The 12,731-nt window shown below is 35.2% G+C and overlaps 1 protein-coding gene across 2 annotated transcripts in view; it reads left to right on the forward strand.

The window, feature by feature from the left end:
* LOC111153776 (Rho GTPase activating protein 32) overlaps positions 1 to 12,731 on the forward strand; it is a 205,468-nt gene that overhangs the window by 20,127 nt on the left and 172,610 nt on the right. For both annotated transcript variants that reach the window (XM_022513009.1, XM_022513011.1), the window contains exon 2: positions 10,008 to 10,116. In XM_022513009.1, the coding sequence (XP_022368717.1) occupies positions 10,008 to 10,116 (109 nt within the window). The remainder of the gene's footprint in view (positions 1 to 10,007; positions 10,117 to 12,731) is intronic.

Raw genomic sequence — 12,731 nt, forward strand, 5'->3', positions numbered from 1 at the left:
CCGCTTGCCGGGAGCCGGCCCCTCCCCCCGCGGTCTATCTTCCCGTTGCTTTGGATTCACTTTTCCGCCAGTCCTACCTTTCAGAAAGTGGTTGATTTTCTGTTTCTAGAGTTGTTCTTCTCTTCGATCTCCTGTTGGATTTGTAGGTGTTTGCAATCTTTAGATAAGCTATTTAGCTGATCTCCTGCTACCTGAAGTGGTCTCAGCCTGCTACTTCTCTGCCATCTTGACTCCTCCTCCGAGATTTAAATAATTTTTAAATGAGTGGGATGGTAAGGCTGGTTCCCACAATTTGAGGAAAGTTTTTTTTTTTTTCCTCCTTTTTCCTTTTGCTTGAAAAAATGCAGGTTCAAATTTGATGTTTTACAGAAAATTTGTAAGTAAAGCATTGGATTCTTTGGGTTTTATGGTTGGTAATCTTAACACTCTGTCTTTTCTGTTAGATTTGAAACTATAATTAATCATGTTAAGGGTAAAATTTGCCCATAGTTTAAAAAGCATGGAACAAAAGGATCAATTAAATAAATAGATACTAAGTTTTTATGGAGTTGATTCAGTGTTCTATGACACAAAATACATATAACATAAACATTATTTTTAATCCTTTTAAAATTTGTAATATTTACCAACAAACTTTTTATTTTATACTTTTATTAAGGTATAACTTTCATATAATAAAATGCACAAACCATGAGTATATAGCTTGAAGAATTTATATAAATGTATATATCCATATAAACACAGCCCAGTCAAGATATAAATTAATGTTAGTATGCCACAAGACCCTTGGCCCTCCTAGTCAATACCTGTCCCAGAGGTAACCATTATTCTGACTTTTGTTACAGTGGATTTGTTTTGCCTGTTCTTGAACTTCATGTAAATAAAATTATACAATATGTACTCTTTCCTCCCCAGCTATAATTGTCATATAATATTGCTTAAGATGGTCAGCATGATGATTTGATACACTTATTTATTGAGATTAACATATACTTTTGTCTGGCTTCCGCTTTTCAACACTTACGGGATTCATCCATTTCTTGCAGATGGCAGCAACAATTCTTTTTCACTTCTGTGTAGTTTTACGTGGAAAATAGTGTAAATTACTTACCTATTGTATTTGGCTTCCCCCCTTATTAAATGTATAATAACAGTATGTATAAATCATTTGATTTTTGCATTTGACCTTATTTGCTGTGATTTTGCTGAATTATCTTATTCTAACTGCTGAACATATTGTGTCATCTTTAAATGATGAGAATTCTATTTTTCCTTTCTTTCTTTCTTTCTTTCTTTCTTCCTTTCTTCCTTTCCTTTCCTTTCCTTCCTTTCCTTCCTTCCCTCCCTCCCCTCCCCTCCCCTTCCTAAGTTAGGCTTCATGCCCAGCATGGAGCCCAAAGCAGGGCTTAAACTCACGACTGTGAGATCAAGACCCGGGCAACATCGAGTTCGATGCTTAACTGACTGAGCCGCCCAGGAGCCTTCACTTCTAATTTTTATACCTTTTATTTCTTTTCTTGCTCTTGTACTTATTTTTATTTTTATTTTTTTAAAAAGATTTATTTATTTATTTGGCAGAGACACAGGAGAGAGGGAACATAAGCAGGGGAAGTGGGAGAGGGAGAAACAGGCTTCCCGCTGAGCAGGCAGTCTCGATGTGGGCTTGATCCCAGGACCCTGGGACCATGACCTGAGCCAGTTAACCACTGAGCCACCCAGACTCCCTTCTTTTAAAAAAAAAACTAAGACATCAAGTGTAATGTTGTATAGAAGACATTCTTCTCTTGTTTATGACCTTATTAACCATGCCTGTCATTAGGAAAGCATCAGTATTCACCATTAACTATGATGTTATTTGTGTGTGTGTTTTAATAATGTTCATGTATCTGTATCTAGAAAAATTATGAATAGGTATTAAATTTTACCTATTAAAATGACAATGTTTTTATTCCTTTATTTTAATCATATGGTCAGTTATAGCAGTTGATTTTAAAATGTTAAAACAGTTTACATTTTGGACTAAAACTTACTTGGAAATGGTATTATATATCCTTTTTGTAAACCAGTGGGTTTGATTTGTTACTACTTTGTTTAGAAGTTCTGCAGCTATGTTAATAATACTGACCTACAGTTTTCTTTTCTATTAATGTCTTTATCCCCTTTCGTTATGAAGACTATCCTACCCTCATGAAACAGGTTGAAAAGGGGTCTTCCTTTTGTTTTTATACTCTGGAGGAATATAATATCGTTATAATTTATTCCTTGAATGTTGGAAAGAACTCACCAATGAATACATTTGGGTCTGGAGTTTTCTCACAGATTCAGCTTCTTTAATAGCCATAGGACTTTTCACAATTATTTGGTTTCTTGTTTCAGTTTTGGTAAGTTGTGTTCTTAAGGAAATTTCCCCATTTCAATGGAAATTCACACCTATACTGGAATAAAGTTGTTTATAATGTCCTCAGAATCTTTTTGTCTGTAGGCTTTCTAGTTGTAACTCTCTTTTCATTGTTTATATTCTGTGTTCTGTTTTTTCCCTGATGAAACTTCTTGGTGTTATCTATTTTATTAATCTTTCAAAGTCGGCTTTCTATTTCACTGATTTTTTACTTAAACACTTTTTTTCTTCTTTCTACTTTCTTGGAATAATTTGCTATTCTTTTTCTAGCTTTTTGCAATAGAAACTTAGAACATTTGCTTTCAACTTGCCTTATTTTCAGTAACGTACACTTAGAGGTCTGAAATTTGCTGTTTTAGTTGTGTCTCACACGTTTTTATCTGTTGTATTTTTATTACCATTCAGATAAAAATATGTTCTCATTTTCATTGTGATTTCATGTATTCAATTCATGAATTACTCAGAATTCTGTTTTGTAATTTCCATACATTTGGGAGAATTTCTAGTTATTCTCCAGTAATTGATTTTTAGTATAGTTCTGTGCTGGTCACAAAACACTTCGTTCATGATTTAAATTCTTTATATTTGTTGAGACCTGCTTCATTGCCTAAATTATGGTCTTTTGGTAAATGTTTAATATGCTGTTGAAAAGGACATATATTCTGCAGTTGTTAGGTTTAATGTTCTAGTTCAGGTTGAAAAGGTAGGTTGTTCAGATCTCCTATATACTTAGGACATTTTTTTTGTCTTATTCTATTGGTCACTGAGAAATATCTGTTAAAATCTGCAACTGTAATTGTGGATTTATTTATTTTCTTTTTAGTTCTTTCAAGTTTTGCTTTTGTTTATTATATCATGCTTAACACTTTTTTTTTTAAAGATTTTTTATTTATTCATTTAAGAGAGAGAGCGAGCATGAGCAAGGTGGGGGGTTCAATGGAGAGGGAGAAGCAGATTCACTGCTGAGCAGGGAGCCCCTACTTGATGGGGCTTGATCCTAGGAGCCTGGGACCATGACCTCAGCTGAAGGCAGAGGCTTAACCGACTGAGCCACCCAGATGCCCTGGTTACTTAACATTTTTACCATGAAATGTCCCCCTTTGAGTATTTTAATTAGAATTTTTAGTCCATTTAATTTTTTATTAAGATATAATTTGCATCTGTAAGATTCACTCTCTTAAAGTATACAGTTAAGTGGCTTTTAGTATATTCACAAAGTTGCACAACCATCATCATTATCTAATTATTGAAAATTTCAGAAAGAAATCTCTTACTTATTAGTTCAGACATACCTCAGAGACATTATGGGTTTGGTTCCAGACTACCACAATAAAGTGAGTATCACCGTAAAGTGAATCAAATGAATTTCTTTGTTTTCTAGTGCATGTAAAGTTTACGTTTAAACTACATTGTAGTTCATTAGGTGAGCAATAGCATTATCTCTAAAAAAACATACATACCTTAGTTAACAAATATTTTATTGCTAAATAATACTACTCATCATTTGAGCTTTTAGCAAGTTGTAATCTTTTTGCTGATGGAGTGTCTTGCCTCAGTGTTGATGGTAGCCGGCTGCTCAGGGTGGTAGTTGCTAAAGGTCGAGGTGGCTGTAGCAACTTTTTTGACAAAAGACAGCATGGAACTTGGCTTCATCGATTCAGTTTTCCTTTTATGAATGATTGCTCTGTTGCATGTGATGGTGTTTGATAGCATTTTAACCACAGTAGAACTTCTTTCACGATTGGAGTTGGTTCTCTCAAGTCCTGCTGCTGCCTTCTCAACTAAGTTTATGGGATAATCAAAGTCTTCTGTTGTCATTTCAACAACGTTAACAGAATCTTCATCAGGAGTAGATTCTATCTCAAGAAACCACTTTTTTTTTTTTTAAGATTTTATTTATTTGAGAGATCACAAGTAGGCAGAGAGGCAGGCAGAGAGAGAGAGGAGGAAGCAGGCTCCCCGCTGAGCAGAGATCCCGATGCGGGGCTCGATCCCAGGACCCTGAGATCATGACCTGAGTTGAAGGCAGAGCCTTAACCCACTGAGCCACCAGGCACCCAAGAAAGCACTTTCTTTGCTCCTCTGTAAAAGCAACTCCTTACCCGTTCAAGTTTTATCATGAGATTTTAGCAGTTCAGTCCCTTCTTTAGGGTTAGTTTTGATTCTTGTTTTCTTTTCTTTCCATCACACCTGTAGTTACTTACTTCAAGTCTTCAGTCCCTCAGAGTCATCTGTGAAGGTTAGAAAAAACTTTTTCTAGTCTCCTGTTTATGTTGATATTTTGACTTCTTCCAGTGAATCAAATGAACGTTCTTAATGGCATCTAGAATGTTGAATCCTTTCCAGAAGATTTTCAATTTACTTTGCCCATAATGAAGTAATTAACTTTCTATGGCAGCTAGAGCCTTATGAAATGTATTTTTTAAATAATAAGACTTGAAAATTGAAAATAACTCCTTAATCCGAGGGCTGCAGAATGGATGTTGTATTGACAGGAATGAAAACAACATTAATCTCATTGTACATCTCCGTCATACCTCTCGCATGACTAGATGCATTGTCAGGGAGCAGTAATGTTTTGAAAGGAATCTAAAACAGTAGGTCTCAACACGGGGCTTAGAATATTCAGTAAACCATGTTATAAACAGATGTGCTGTCATCCAGGCTTTTTTTTTTTTTTTTTTAATTACATTTACAGAGCACAGGCAGAGTAGATTTAGTATAATTCTTAAGGGTCTTAGCATTTTCAGAATGGTAAATGAGTCCTGGCTTCAACTTAAAGTCACCAGCTGCATTACCTCCTAACAAGAGAGCCAGTTTGTCCTTTAAAGCTTTGAAGCCAAGCACTGACCTGTCCTCTCTAGCTGTGAAAGTTCTGGATGGCATCTTCTTCCAATGTAAAGCTGTTTTGTCTGTATTGAAAATATGTTGTTTAGTATATTCACCATCAGTAATTATCCTAGGTAAATCTACTGGGTAAGTTGCTACAGCTTCTGCATCAGCACTTGCTCCTTCATTTTGCACTGTTATGGAGATGGCTGGCTTCTTTCCTTAAACTTCATGAATTAACTTCTGCTAGTTTCAGACTCTTCTGTAGCTCCTCCTCTCTCTCAGCCTTCACAGAATGGAAGAGAGTTAGGGCCTTGCTCTGGATTAGGCTTTGGTTTTAAGGGAATGTTGTGGGTGGTTTGATCTTCTATCCAGACCACTAAAATTTTCTCCATATGAGTGATAAGGCTGTTTTGCTTTTTTATCATCCATGTGTTCATTTGCGTAGGAAATGCAAGAATTTTTCCTTTGCATTCATAACTTTGCTGTTTGGCATACAAGACCTAGCTTTTGACTTATCCTTGCTTTTGACACGACTTCTCTACAAAACTTAGTAAGTTCTAGCTTTTGATGTAAAGTGAGAGACATTTGGGGAAAAGAGGGGCTGCTTGGGTGGCTCAGTCGCTTAAGTATTTGACTCCTGATTTTGGCTCAGTTCATGATTTCAGGGTCGTGAGATCAAGCCCTGCATCGGGTTCTGTGCTGGGTGTGGAGCCTGCTGTAAGATTCTCTCTCTCCCTTGCCCTCTGCCTTTCCCTCCCACTCTCCTTCTCTAAAATAAATAAATAAACAAATAAATAAAGTGAGAGACATTTGCCTCTTCTTTTCACTTGAACACTTAGAGGCTATCTTAGAGTTATTAACTGGCCTAATTTCTATATTGTTTTGTCCTGGAATAGGGAGGTATGAGGAGAGGGAGAGAGATGGGGGGAATGGCTGGTTGGTGGAGCAGTCAGAACACAATGGCCAGTTGGTGGAGGGATCAGAAAATACATTTATTAGGTTTGACATCTTATGTAGCCATAGTTGGTGGCATCCCAAAACAATTATTATGATAAAATCAGAGATAATAGATCACAGATCACCATAACAAATACAATAGCCATGAAAAAGTTTGAAATACTGGAATTACTCAAACGTAACAGAGACATGAAGTGAGCAAATGCTGTTGGAAAAATGGTGCTGATAACTTACCTTGACACAGGGTTGCCACAGACCTTCAATTTTTAAAAAAAATGCAGTACTGTGAAGTGTCATAGAATGAAGAGAAATGAAATGAGGTATGCCTGTGATAATTTTCCATGTCTTCCTCTTCCCAGCCCCTGGCAGCCACCAGATATACTTTTTGTCTTCCTGTGAATTTGATTCTTTTTGGACATTTTATATATATGCAATAATAAAACATATGGTCTTTTGTGTCTGACTTCTTTCATTTAGCATGTTTTAACTGTTCATTCTCATGGTAGCATGAATCAGGATTTCATTCTTTTTGTTTCTTTGGTTGAATAATATGTTATTATATAGATTGGTACATTTTGTTTGTCCAGTCTTCAGGTAATTACCATTTTGGTTGTTTCTACTTTTTGTATATTGTAAAGAATACTGGTATGAATATTCATGTATAAATTCATGGTGGACCTATGTTTTTATTTTTCTTGGTTAAATATCTAGAAATGGAATTGCTGAATTATATGGTATTTCTCTATTTAGTATTTTGAGAAACTGCCAAACTTTTTCTACAGTGGCTGCAAAATTTCGATTCCTACCAGCAATAAATGAAGGTTCCAGTTGCTCCACATGCTTGTTAAATAGTCTGGTCACTTTAATAATTATTAATAATGTGTTTGAATTGAATTCTACCACCTTCATACTTATTTTTTAATTCGTCTTACTCATTCTTTGTACCTTTATTCTTCCTTTCTCTGCTTTCTTCTGGGTTAATCAAGTATGTTTTATTCTGAAAGATTTTCTGTTTTTAGGTTTTTAGTTATACATTTATTTACTATTATTATAATAGTTACTGTGAAGATCAAACTGTATTCCTTTCTAAAATAGTGCTTATTTCATTTCCTAGCCAATTGAGAATTTCTGTACTAATTGACTGCATATGTCTCTCCTATCCTTTGTGCTTTTTTATGTCTATTATGAAACTTACAGGGTACTGTTTTTATTTCTGTGTCAGTTTGTAAACCATTATTTACTTATACTTTCTCACTTTTTCCTTGTGCTTTTCATAAATTTCTGTAGTTTTCTGACTGAAGGCTCAGTTTCCTTCAGTCAGAAGAACTCTACTATTTCTTTTATTGTAGGTTTCTTGATGGTAAATTTTTTCAACTTTTGAAAATAACTTATTTCCCCTACTTTTTTTTTTTTTAAATTAAGTGTACTCCATGCCCAGTATGTGGAGCCTGAACTCCTGACCCTGAGATCAAGACCTGAGCTGATACAAAGAGTCAGACACTTAACCAACTGAGCCATCCAGGCACCCCATTTTCCCTGCCTTTTTAATGGATAACTTAATGAATGATTTTAGAGGATTTTAGATTGGCAGTATTTTTTCCTCTTACTATGCTGAAGGTTTACGCCATTGTCTTTTTATTTCCATTGAAATGTCCTACATTGTTATCGTTGTGTCTTTGAAGTCAACCTGTCTTTTCTTCTCTGGCTGCTTTTAAGAGTTTCAATTAGTATTTTGTTTTTTAAGTAAATTTTGGGTATTTTAATAAGTTGTGAGTAAGATATGCCAAATTTTTTTTTTTATCCTGCTTAGTGGACATTGGACTTTTTGAATCTCTATTTGATGACTTCTGAAAGTTTTGAAAACTTTTTAGCCATTATTTTTCAAAGATTGCTGTTGTCTTTTCTTTTTCATCATCTCCCTTGTCTCTGATTTTCTAATTTAGACATATTTGAGACGTTCTTAGTCAAGTCTCATGTTTTATGTTGTTTTGTGTATTTCTCTTTTTTCTTTGTGTGCGCCAGGGTGGATATTTTCTACTGAGCTGTCTTCTAGTTCACTAATTCTCTCTTTAGCCATGTCAATTGTTCTGTTAAACCCATCCAGTGACTTCTTAATTTCAGATGCTGCATTTTTCAATTTCAGGATGGGCATTTGATTGTTTTTCAGATTCCATTTGTCTCTTAAAATTCTTAATCTTTTCATCTAGTTTTTAAAAATGTTATTGAACATATTAATCATAAATGTTTTTAGTTTTGATTTAAAACTTGATAAAACTTGGTGAGAATTTAACTGATTTCTTCTTACTAGCTTCTGTCTTCTTTCCTGCTTTGCTCTAAGCAATAATTGCTTGCGATTATGGAGAGTCCTGTCTTTAGTGTTTAGACTAGCTGGTTGCCTCAGTTTTCTGATATACCCAAGAAAAGTTATGATTTCTTAGGTTATCTTTCTTTTTGTCTTGTTTGGCTGGAAGCAGTGCTTTTTACAGCTTTCACTACATCATAAGCAGAAGGCAGCACTCCATCATAAGCATTTTAAAGTCCCTTTCTGATAATTTTAAAGTCTGAAACAAATGTGAGTCTCTGTTTTGACTTTTTCCCCAATTTTTGCTGATTTGTTTATGTTAATTAAAATTTATTTTTAATTTTTTTAAAGCATGCCCTGTAATGTTTATTGGATACTAGATTGGGTAAAATATTTGCAGAGGGTCTGTAGAATGTTATTTTCCTCTGAAGAGAGTTATTATTATTTTTTAACTGGCAGTTCTAATGCTATAAAGTCTTGGTTTTTGGATTTATTAGAGTTCATATATTGCTAGTTTGTCCTTACTCCTAAGGCATGGCTTTTCTGGAGTCTCAAGAGCCCAGGGTTTCTTTTCTTTTTTTAATGCTCCTCCATCTTGACAGTGCTTGCTTGCCAGCCTCCATCTCTACAGCATGACTGGGCTGCAGAAATGTCCTGTTGGCTCTTTAGTTGCCTATCAGCTGTTTTTGGATAGGTTTCTCAGCATCTTGTCCTGCATACTTGTAGGCTTTGGTATTAGTTAATGGTTTCAGGGGAATTTCCATGTAGATTTATGGGTTCTTTCTCTACACGTCTTTTTAGGGGTCATTTGTCACCCTGAGGCCCCATCTGCTTTGGCAACTGCAGCTTACAACCTCTGCCAGCTTAGTCCAGTAAGCCTACAATATTATGCTTGGGCTTTATTTTCATTATTGATTTAGAAAATCTCTTATGCAAAAGTAATATTTAAATGTGGAATTTGCTTCATAGGCTCTCAGAGAATGTAGCCCCAGAACTCCTACTTGTATTGATTCCTTTCCTGTGCCTTTAGAAAAGTTGTTTCATATGTTTTGTTTAGCCTTCATTGTTGATCTCGAGAGTGTATATTCCTAGAATTTCTTAGGCTATATTCCTCGAATTTTACTAATCAATGCACTGCTATATTCCTAGAATTTTATTAATCCTGGAATTTTACTAATGCTTAGCACAGTTCCATTAATATTGGTGGCTGTTGCAAATCTTTTCCAGGTTCCTACTGTGTTAAACAGATAAAATCAGTCTTATATAATAATTACCACAGACCATGAGAACTACAAAATTATTAACTTTACATTTATCTTTTGGAATAAAAGCGGGTATTGGGTACATTAGGAAAGATACCTGAAGGCCAGAATACAAATGGGGAATCAGTACTAACTACTAAAGCTCTTAATTAAACTTCAAATCTGACATAATTTTCTATTTTTTGAATTATAATTACTGGAAGGTTTTCATACAATTGGGACTTCTTACCGTAGTCTCCCATGTTTTTATCTCTAGGAAGATGAAGTCTTCAGTACATTCTGAAGAGGATGATTTTGTCCCAGAACTACATAGAAATGTTCACCCTCGAGAGCGGCCTGATTGGGAAGAAACACTTAGCACGATGGTAAATCAGTTTTATGCATATATATGTGTGTATAGTTTACTTCTATAAGGAGAAGGAACTGATGAATCCTTATGAACTTTTTTAGTGTTGCTTTCTTATTTTATTCAGAAAGTAGCTATTGAGCAAATAATCTATTCTAAGCAATGTTTAAACTCTGTGGGCAGAGCCCTGAACAAAACACACCAGCTTCCTGCCTTCATGCAGCTTATATTTTAATGGTTTAAGAGGAAACGGAAATAATTAAGTATATAGTATGTCAAATGATGGTAGGTCCTATTGTAGAAAATTAATGCAGAGTAGTGGAGTTACAGAGTGGTAGGATAGCATGGGAAAGAATGGTTGGTAGCTTTATAATAGAGGCCACAGAAGGTCTCGGGGGGAAGGTAAAATTTGAGCAAAGGATGTGAGGGAGCGAGTAGTGTGCTTATCTGGAAACATCATTTTAGGCATTGGAAGGACAAGTTAAAGGCTATCGCATAGGAATAAAAAGTAAGCTGGAGGAAACGCAAGTAGGACATGTGGCTGGAATTGAACAAGCCAAGGGAAAGTAGAAGGAGATGAGGCCAGAGAGTGGTTTGGGTGGATGGAGAGCAGATCATGTAGTTTCCTGTGGTACTTTATAAAGACTTTGGTTTCTTTGCTGAGTGAGATGGGAAACCATTGAAGGATTTTTGGCTGACAAGTGACATGATCTGTCTTAAAATTTTAAAGGAAGTCTCTGATTTCTGTGAATAGGCTGAAAAGGGAGGCAAAAGAAGAAATAAGACCAGTTAGAAGGCTATTATTATAGGTGAACAGTAACAGTAGCTTGAACTGGAATGGTAGATATGGTGAAAAATGGTTAGATTCTAGAGAGAGAGTTCTGCAGATAAAACCTCCTGTTTTTGCGGATTAATGGGATGTTAGAGAGTGAGCTAAAGAGATGTTAAAGATGACTACGTTTTTTGGCTTGATCAATCTGAAGAATGGAGTTACATTTACTGAAATGCTGGAAAAGCACTTTTTATTGGGGATTGGGTAGAAAAATCTTATGCAGTTTAGTTTTCCACATGATGGTTTGAGATACACATTTAATCTGTTACAACTTTTTGTGGTTTGGGTTTGTTAATAAGAATGGTGAAATTCTTTTTGTGAAGAATAACATTTTACTAAATTGTAGTAAAGTTAGTGTTTCTTAACCACCAAAATTTGAATGCAAATATTCATGTCACTGATGATCTGTAATGAGATTTTACATATTTGATTTTTGAAAATGCCTTTTCACTCATGTATTGCCAAATACGTATCCCAACCAGTTCATGAGCTTGTGATTTTAATTGAGCATGTTTGTCTCTTGGAAAGCATTTATAGAATTCTATTAGATTCTTCTCTTGATATTGACCTTTAGTATAACATTATATTACAAACATCCCGTTAAAGGTGAGGTTGAAGCTCCTCAATTGCAAAGTTAAATGGATTTTGCAGTGTGGACATTTTCTTTGTACTGATGATCTGAAAAACCTTGCTGGAACTGTAGTTTGAGTTCAGAAAATATGTTCACTGAAAATTTTTGTGGTAATGGAGATCTCTCTTCTTGCTTTAGCGTTGGGTAGCTTGGAAAATATGTATGACAGCTCGTGATTGTGATTCTAACATTGATCACAGTGTTTCTCATAAGCTATGTTTTGCTTTGCAATTTTAGGTTAGATTCATTGAGAAATAGTATCAAATATGCAGTGAAAACTTAATTATGAAAACCATTTAGTATTCATTAACAGAGATCGAAAACAGATCCAACTGAACTTTTTCTGTTTCACCCATATTTTTTACCAAAATTGGCATGAAGTATCTTAGTAGATTCCACTTGCACTGAATGGATGTTTGTTGAATTTATTTCAGAACATTGTCAGCTGTAGTTGTCCTAGGTAGACTGTGCATGGGGCTAATTCTTCAGCCACTTTAAAGTCGCATTGACTCCTTAGCAGCTTCACAGTATTGGTTACATTTGTTGACTCATCAAGAGTTAAGGGAAACCACTTGAAATCATTTGCCTCATTTTCAAATTGACTCTTGATTTTGCTCTCAATGCCCTCAAGTGTATTCAAGCCTGTACTTACTGAAAGACTATTAGGCTTAAATCAGTTTGTTTTCTCTGGATTTCTTTGCTACAGTCAAACATGATTTAATTGATTCACCATTAGCCAGTGGCTTTCCTTGCTCTGCTGACAAGTGATCTACTTGGGAATTTACTCTGGATGCAGCTTGGTTTTATTTTTGTGAAGACATTTTATTTTTGTGTGATGTTTTACGCACTTACTCCGTTTTAGAGTTTTCTCACTTTTCAGATTGTTGTTTTCCTATGAGTTGAGAATATTGTGATGAGTGCATAGTTTGGTGATGTTTGATCTATATCCTTTCTTTCAGCACAGCTGTAGTGTCAGCACATAATAAACACAGTTTTTTGCCATCTTATTTGATAACGAAACCCACATTCTCCTGTGTCTTAAAAGCATGACATTGGTAGTCCACTTATCTCTTCTTGGCTTATTTTTTATATGTTGTGTACAAATTAGTGATTTTAAGCACATGGTATGGTGATACATGGGGAACTTGCAATGCTGCTGAGTTCTAGCTTC

Source organism: Enhydra lutris, unplaced genomic scaffold (assembly GCF_002288905.1).
Source record: "Enhydra lutris kenyoni isolate GAN:26980312 unplaced genomic scaffold, ASM228890v2 scaffoldscaffold34, whole genome shotgun sequence".
Lineage (NCBI taxonomy): Eukaryota > Metazoa > Chordata > Mammalia > Carnivora > Mustelidae > Enhydra > Enhydra lutris.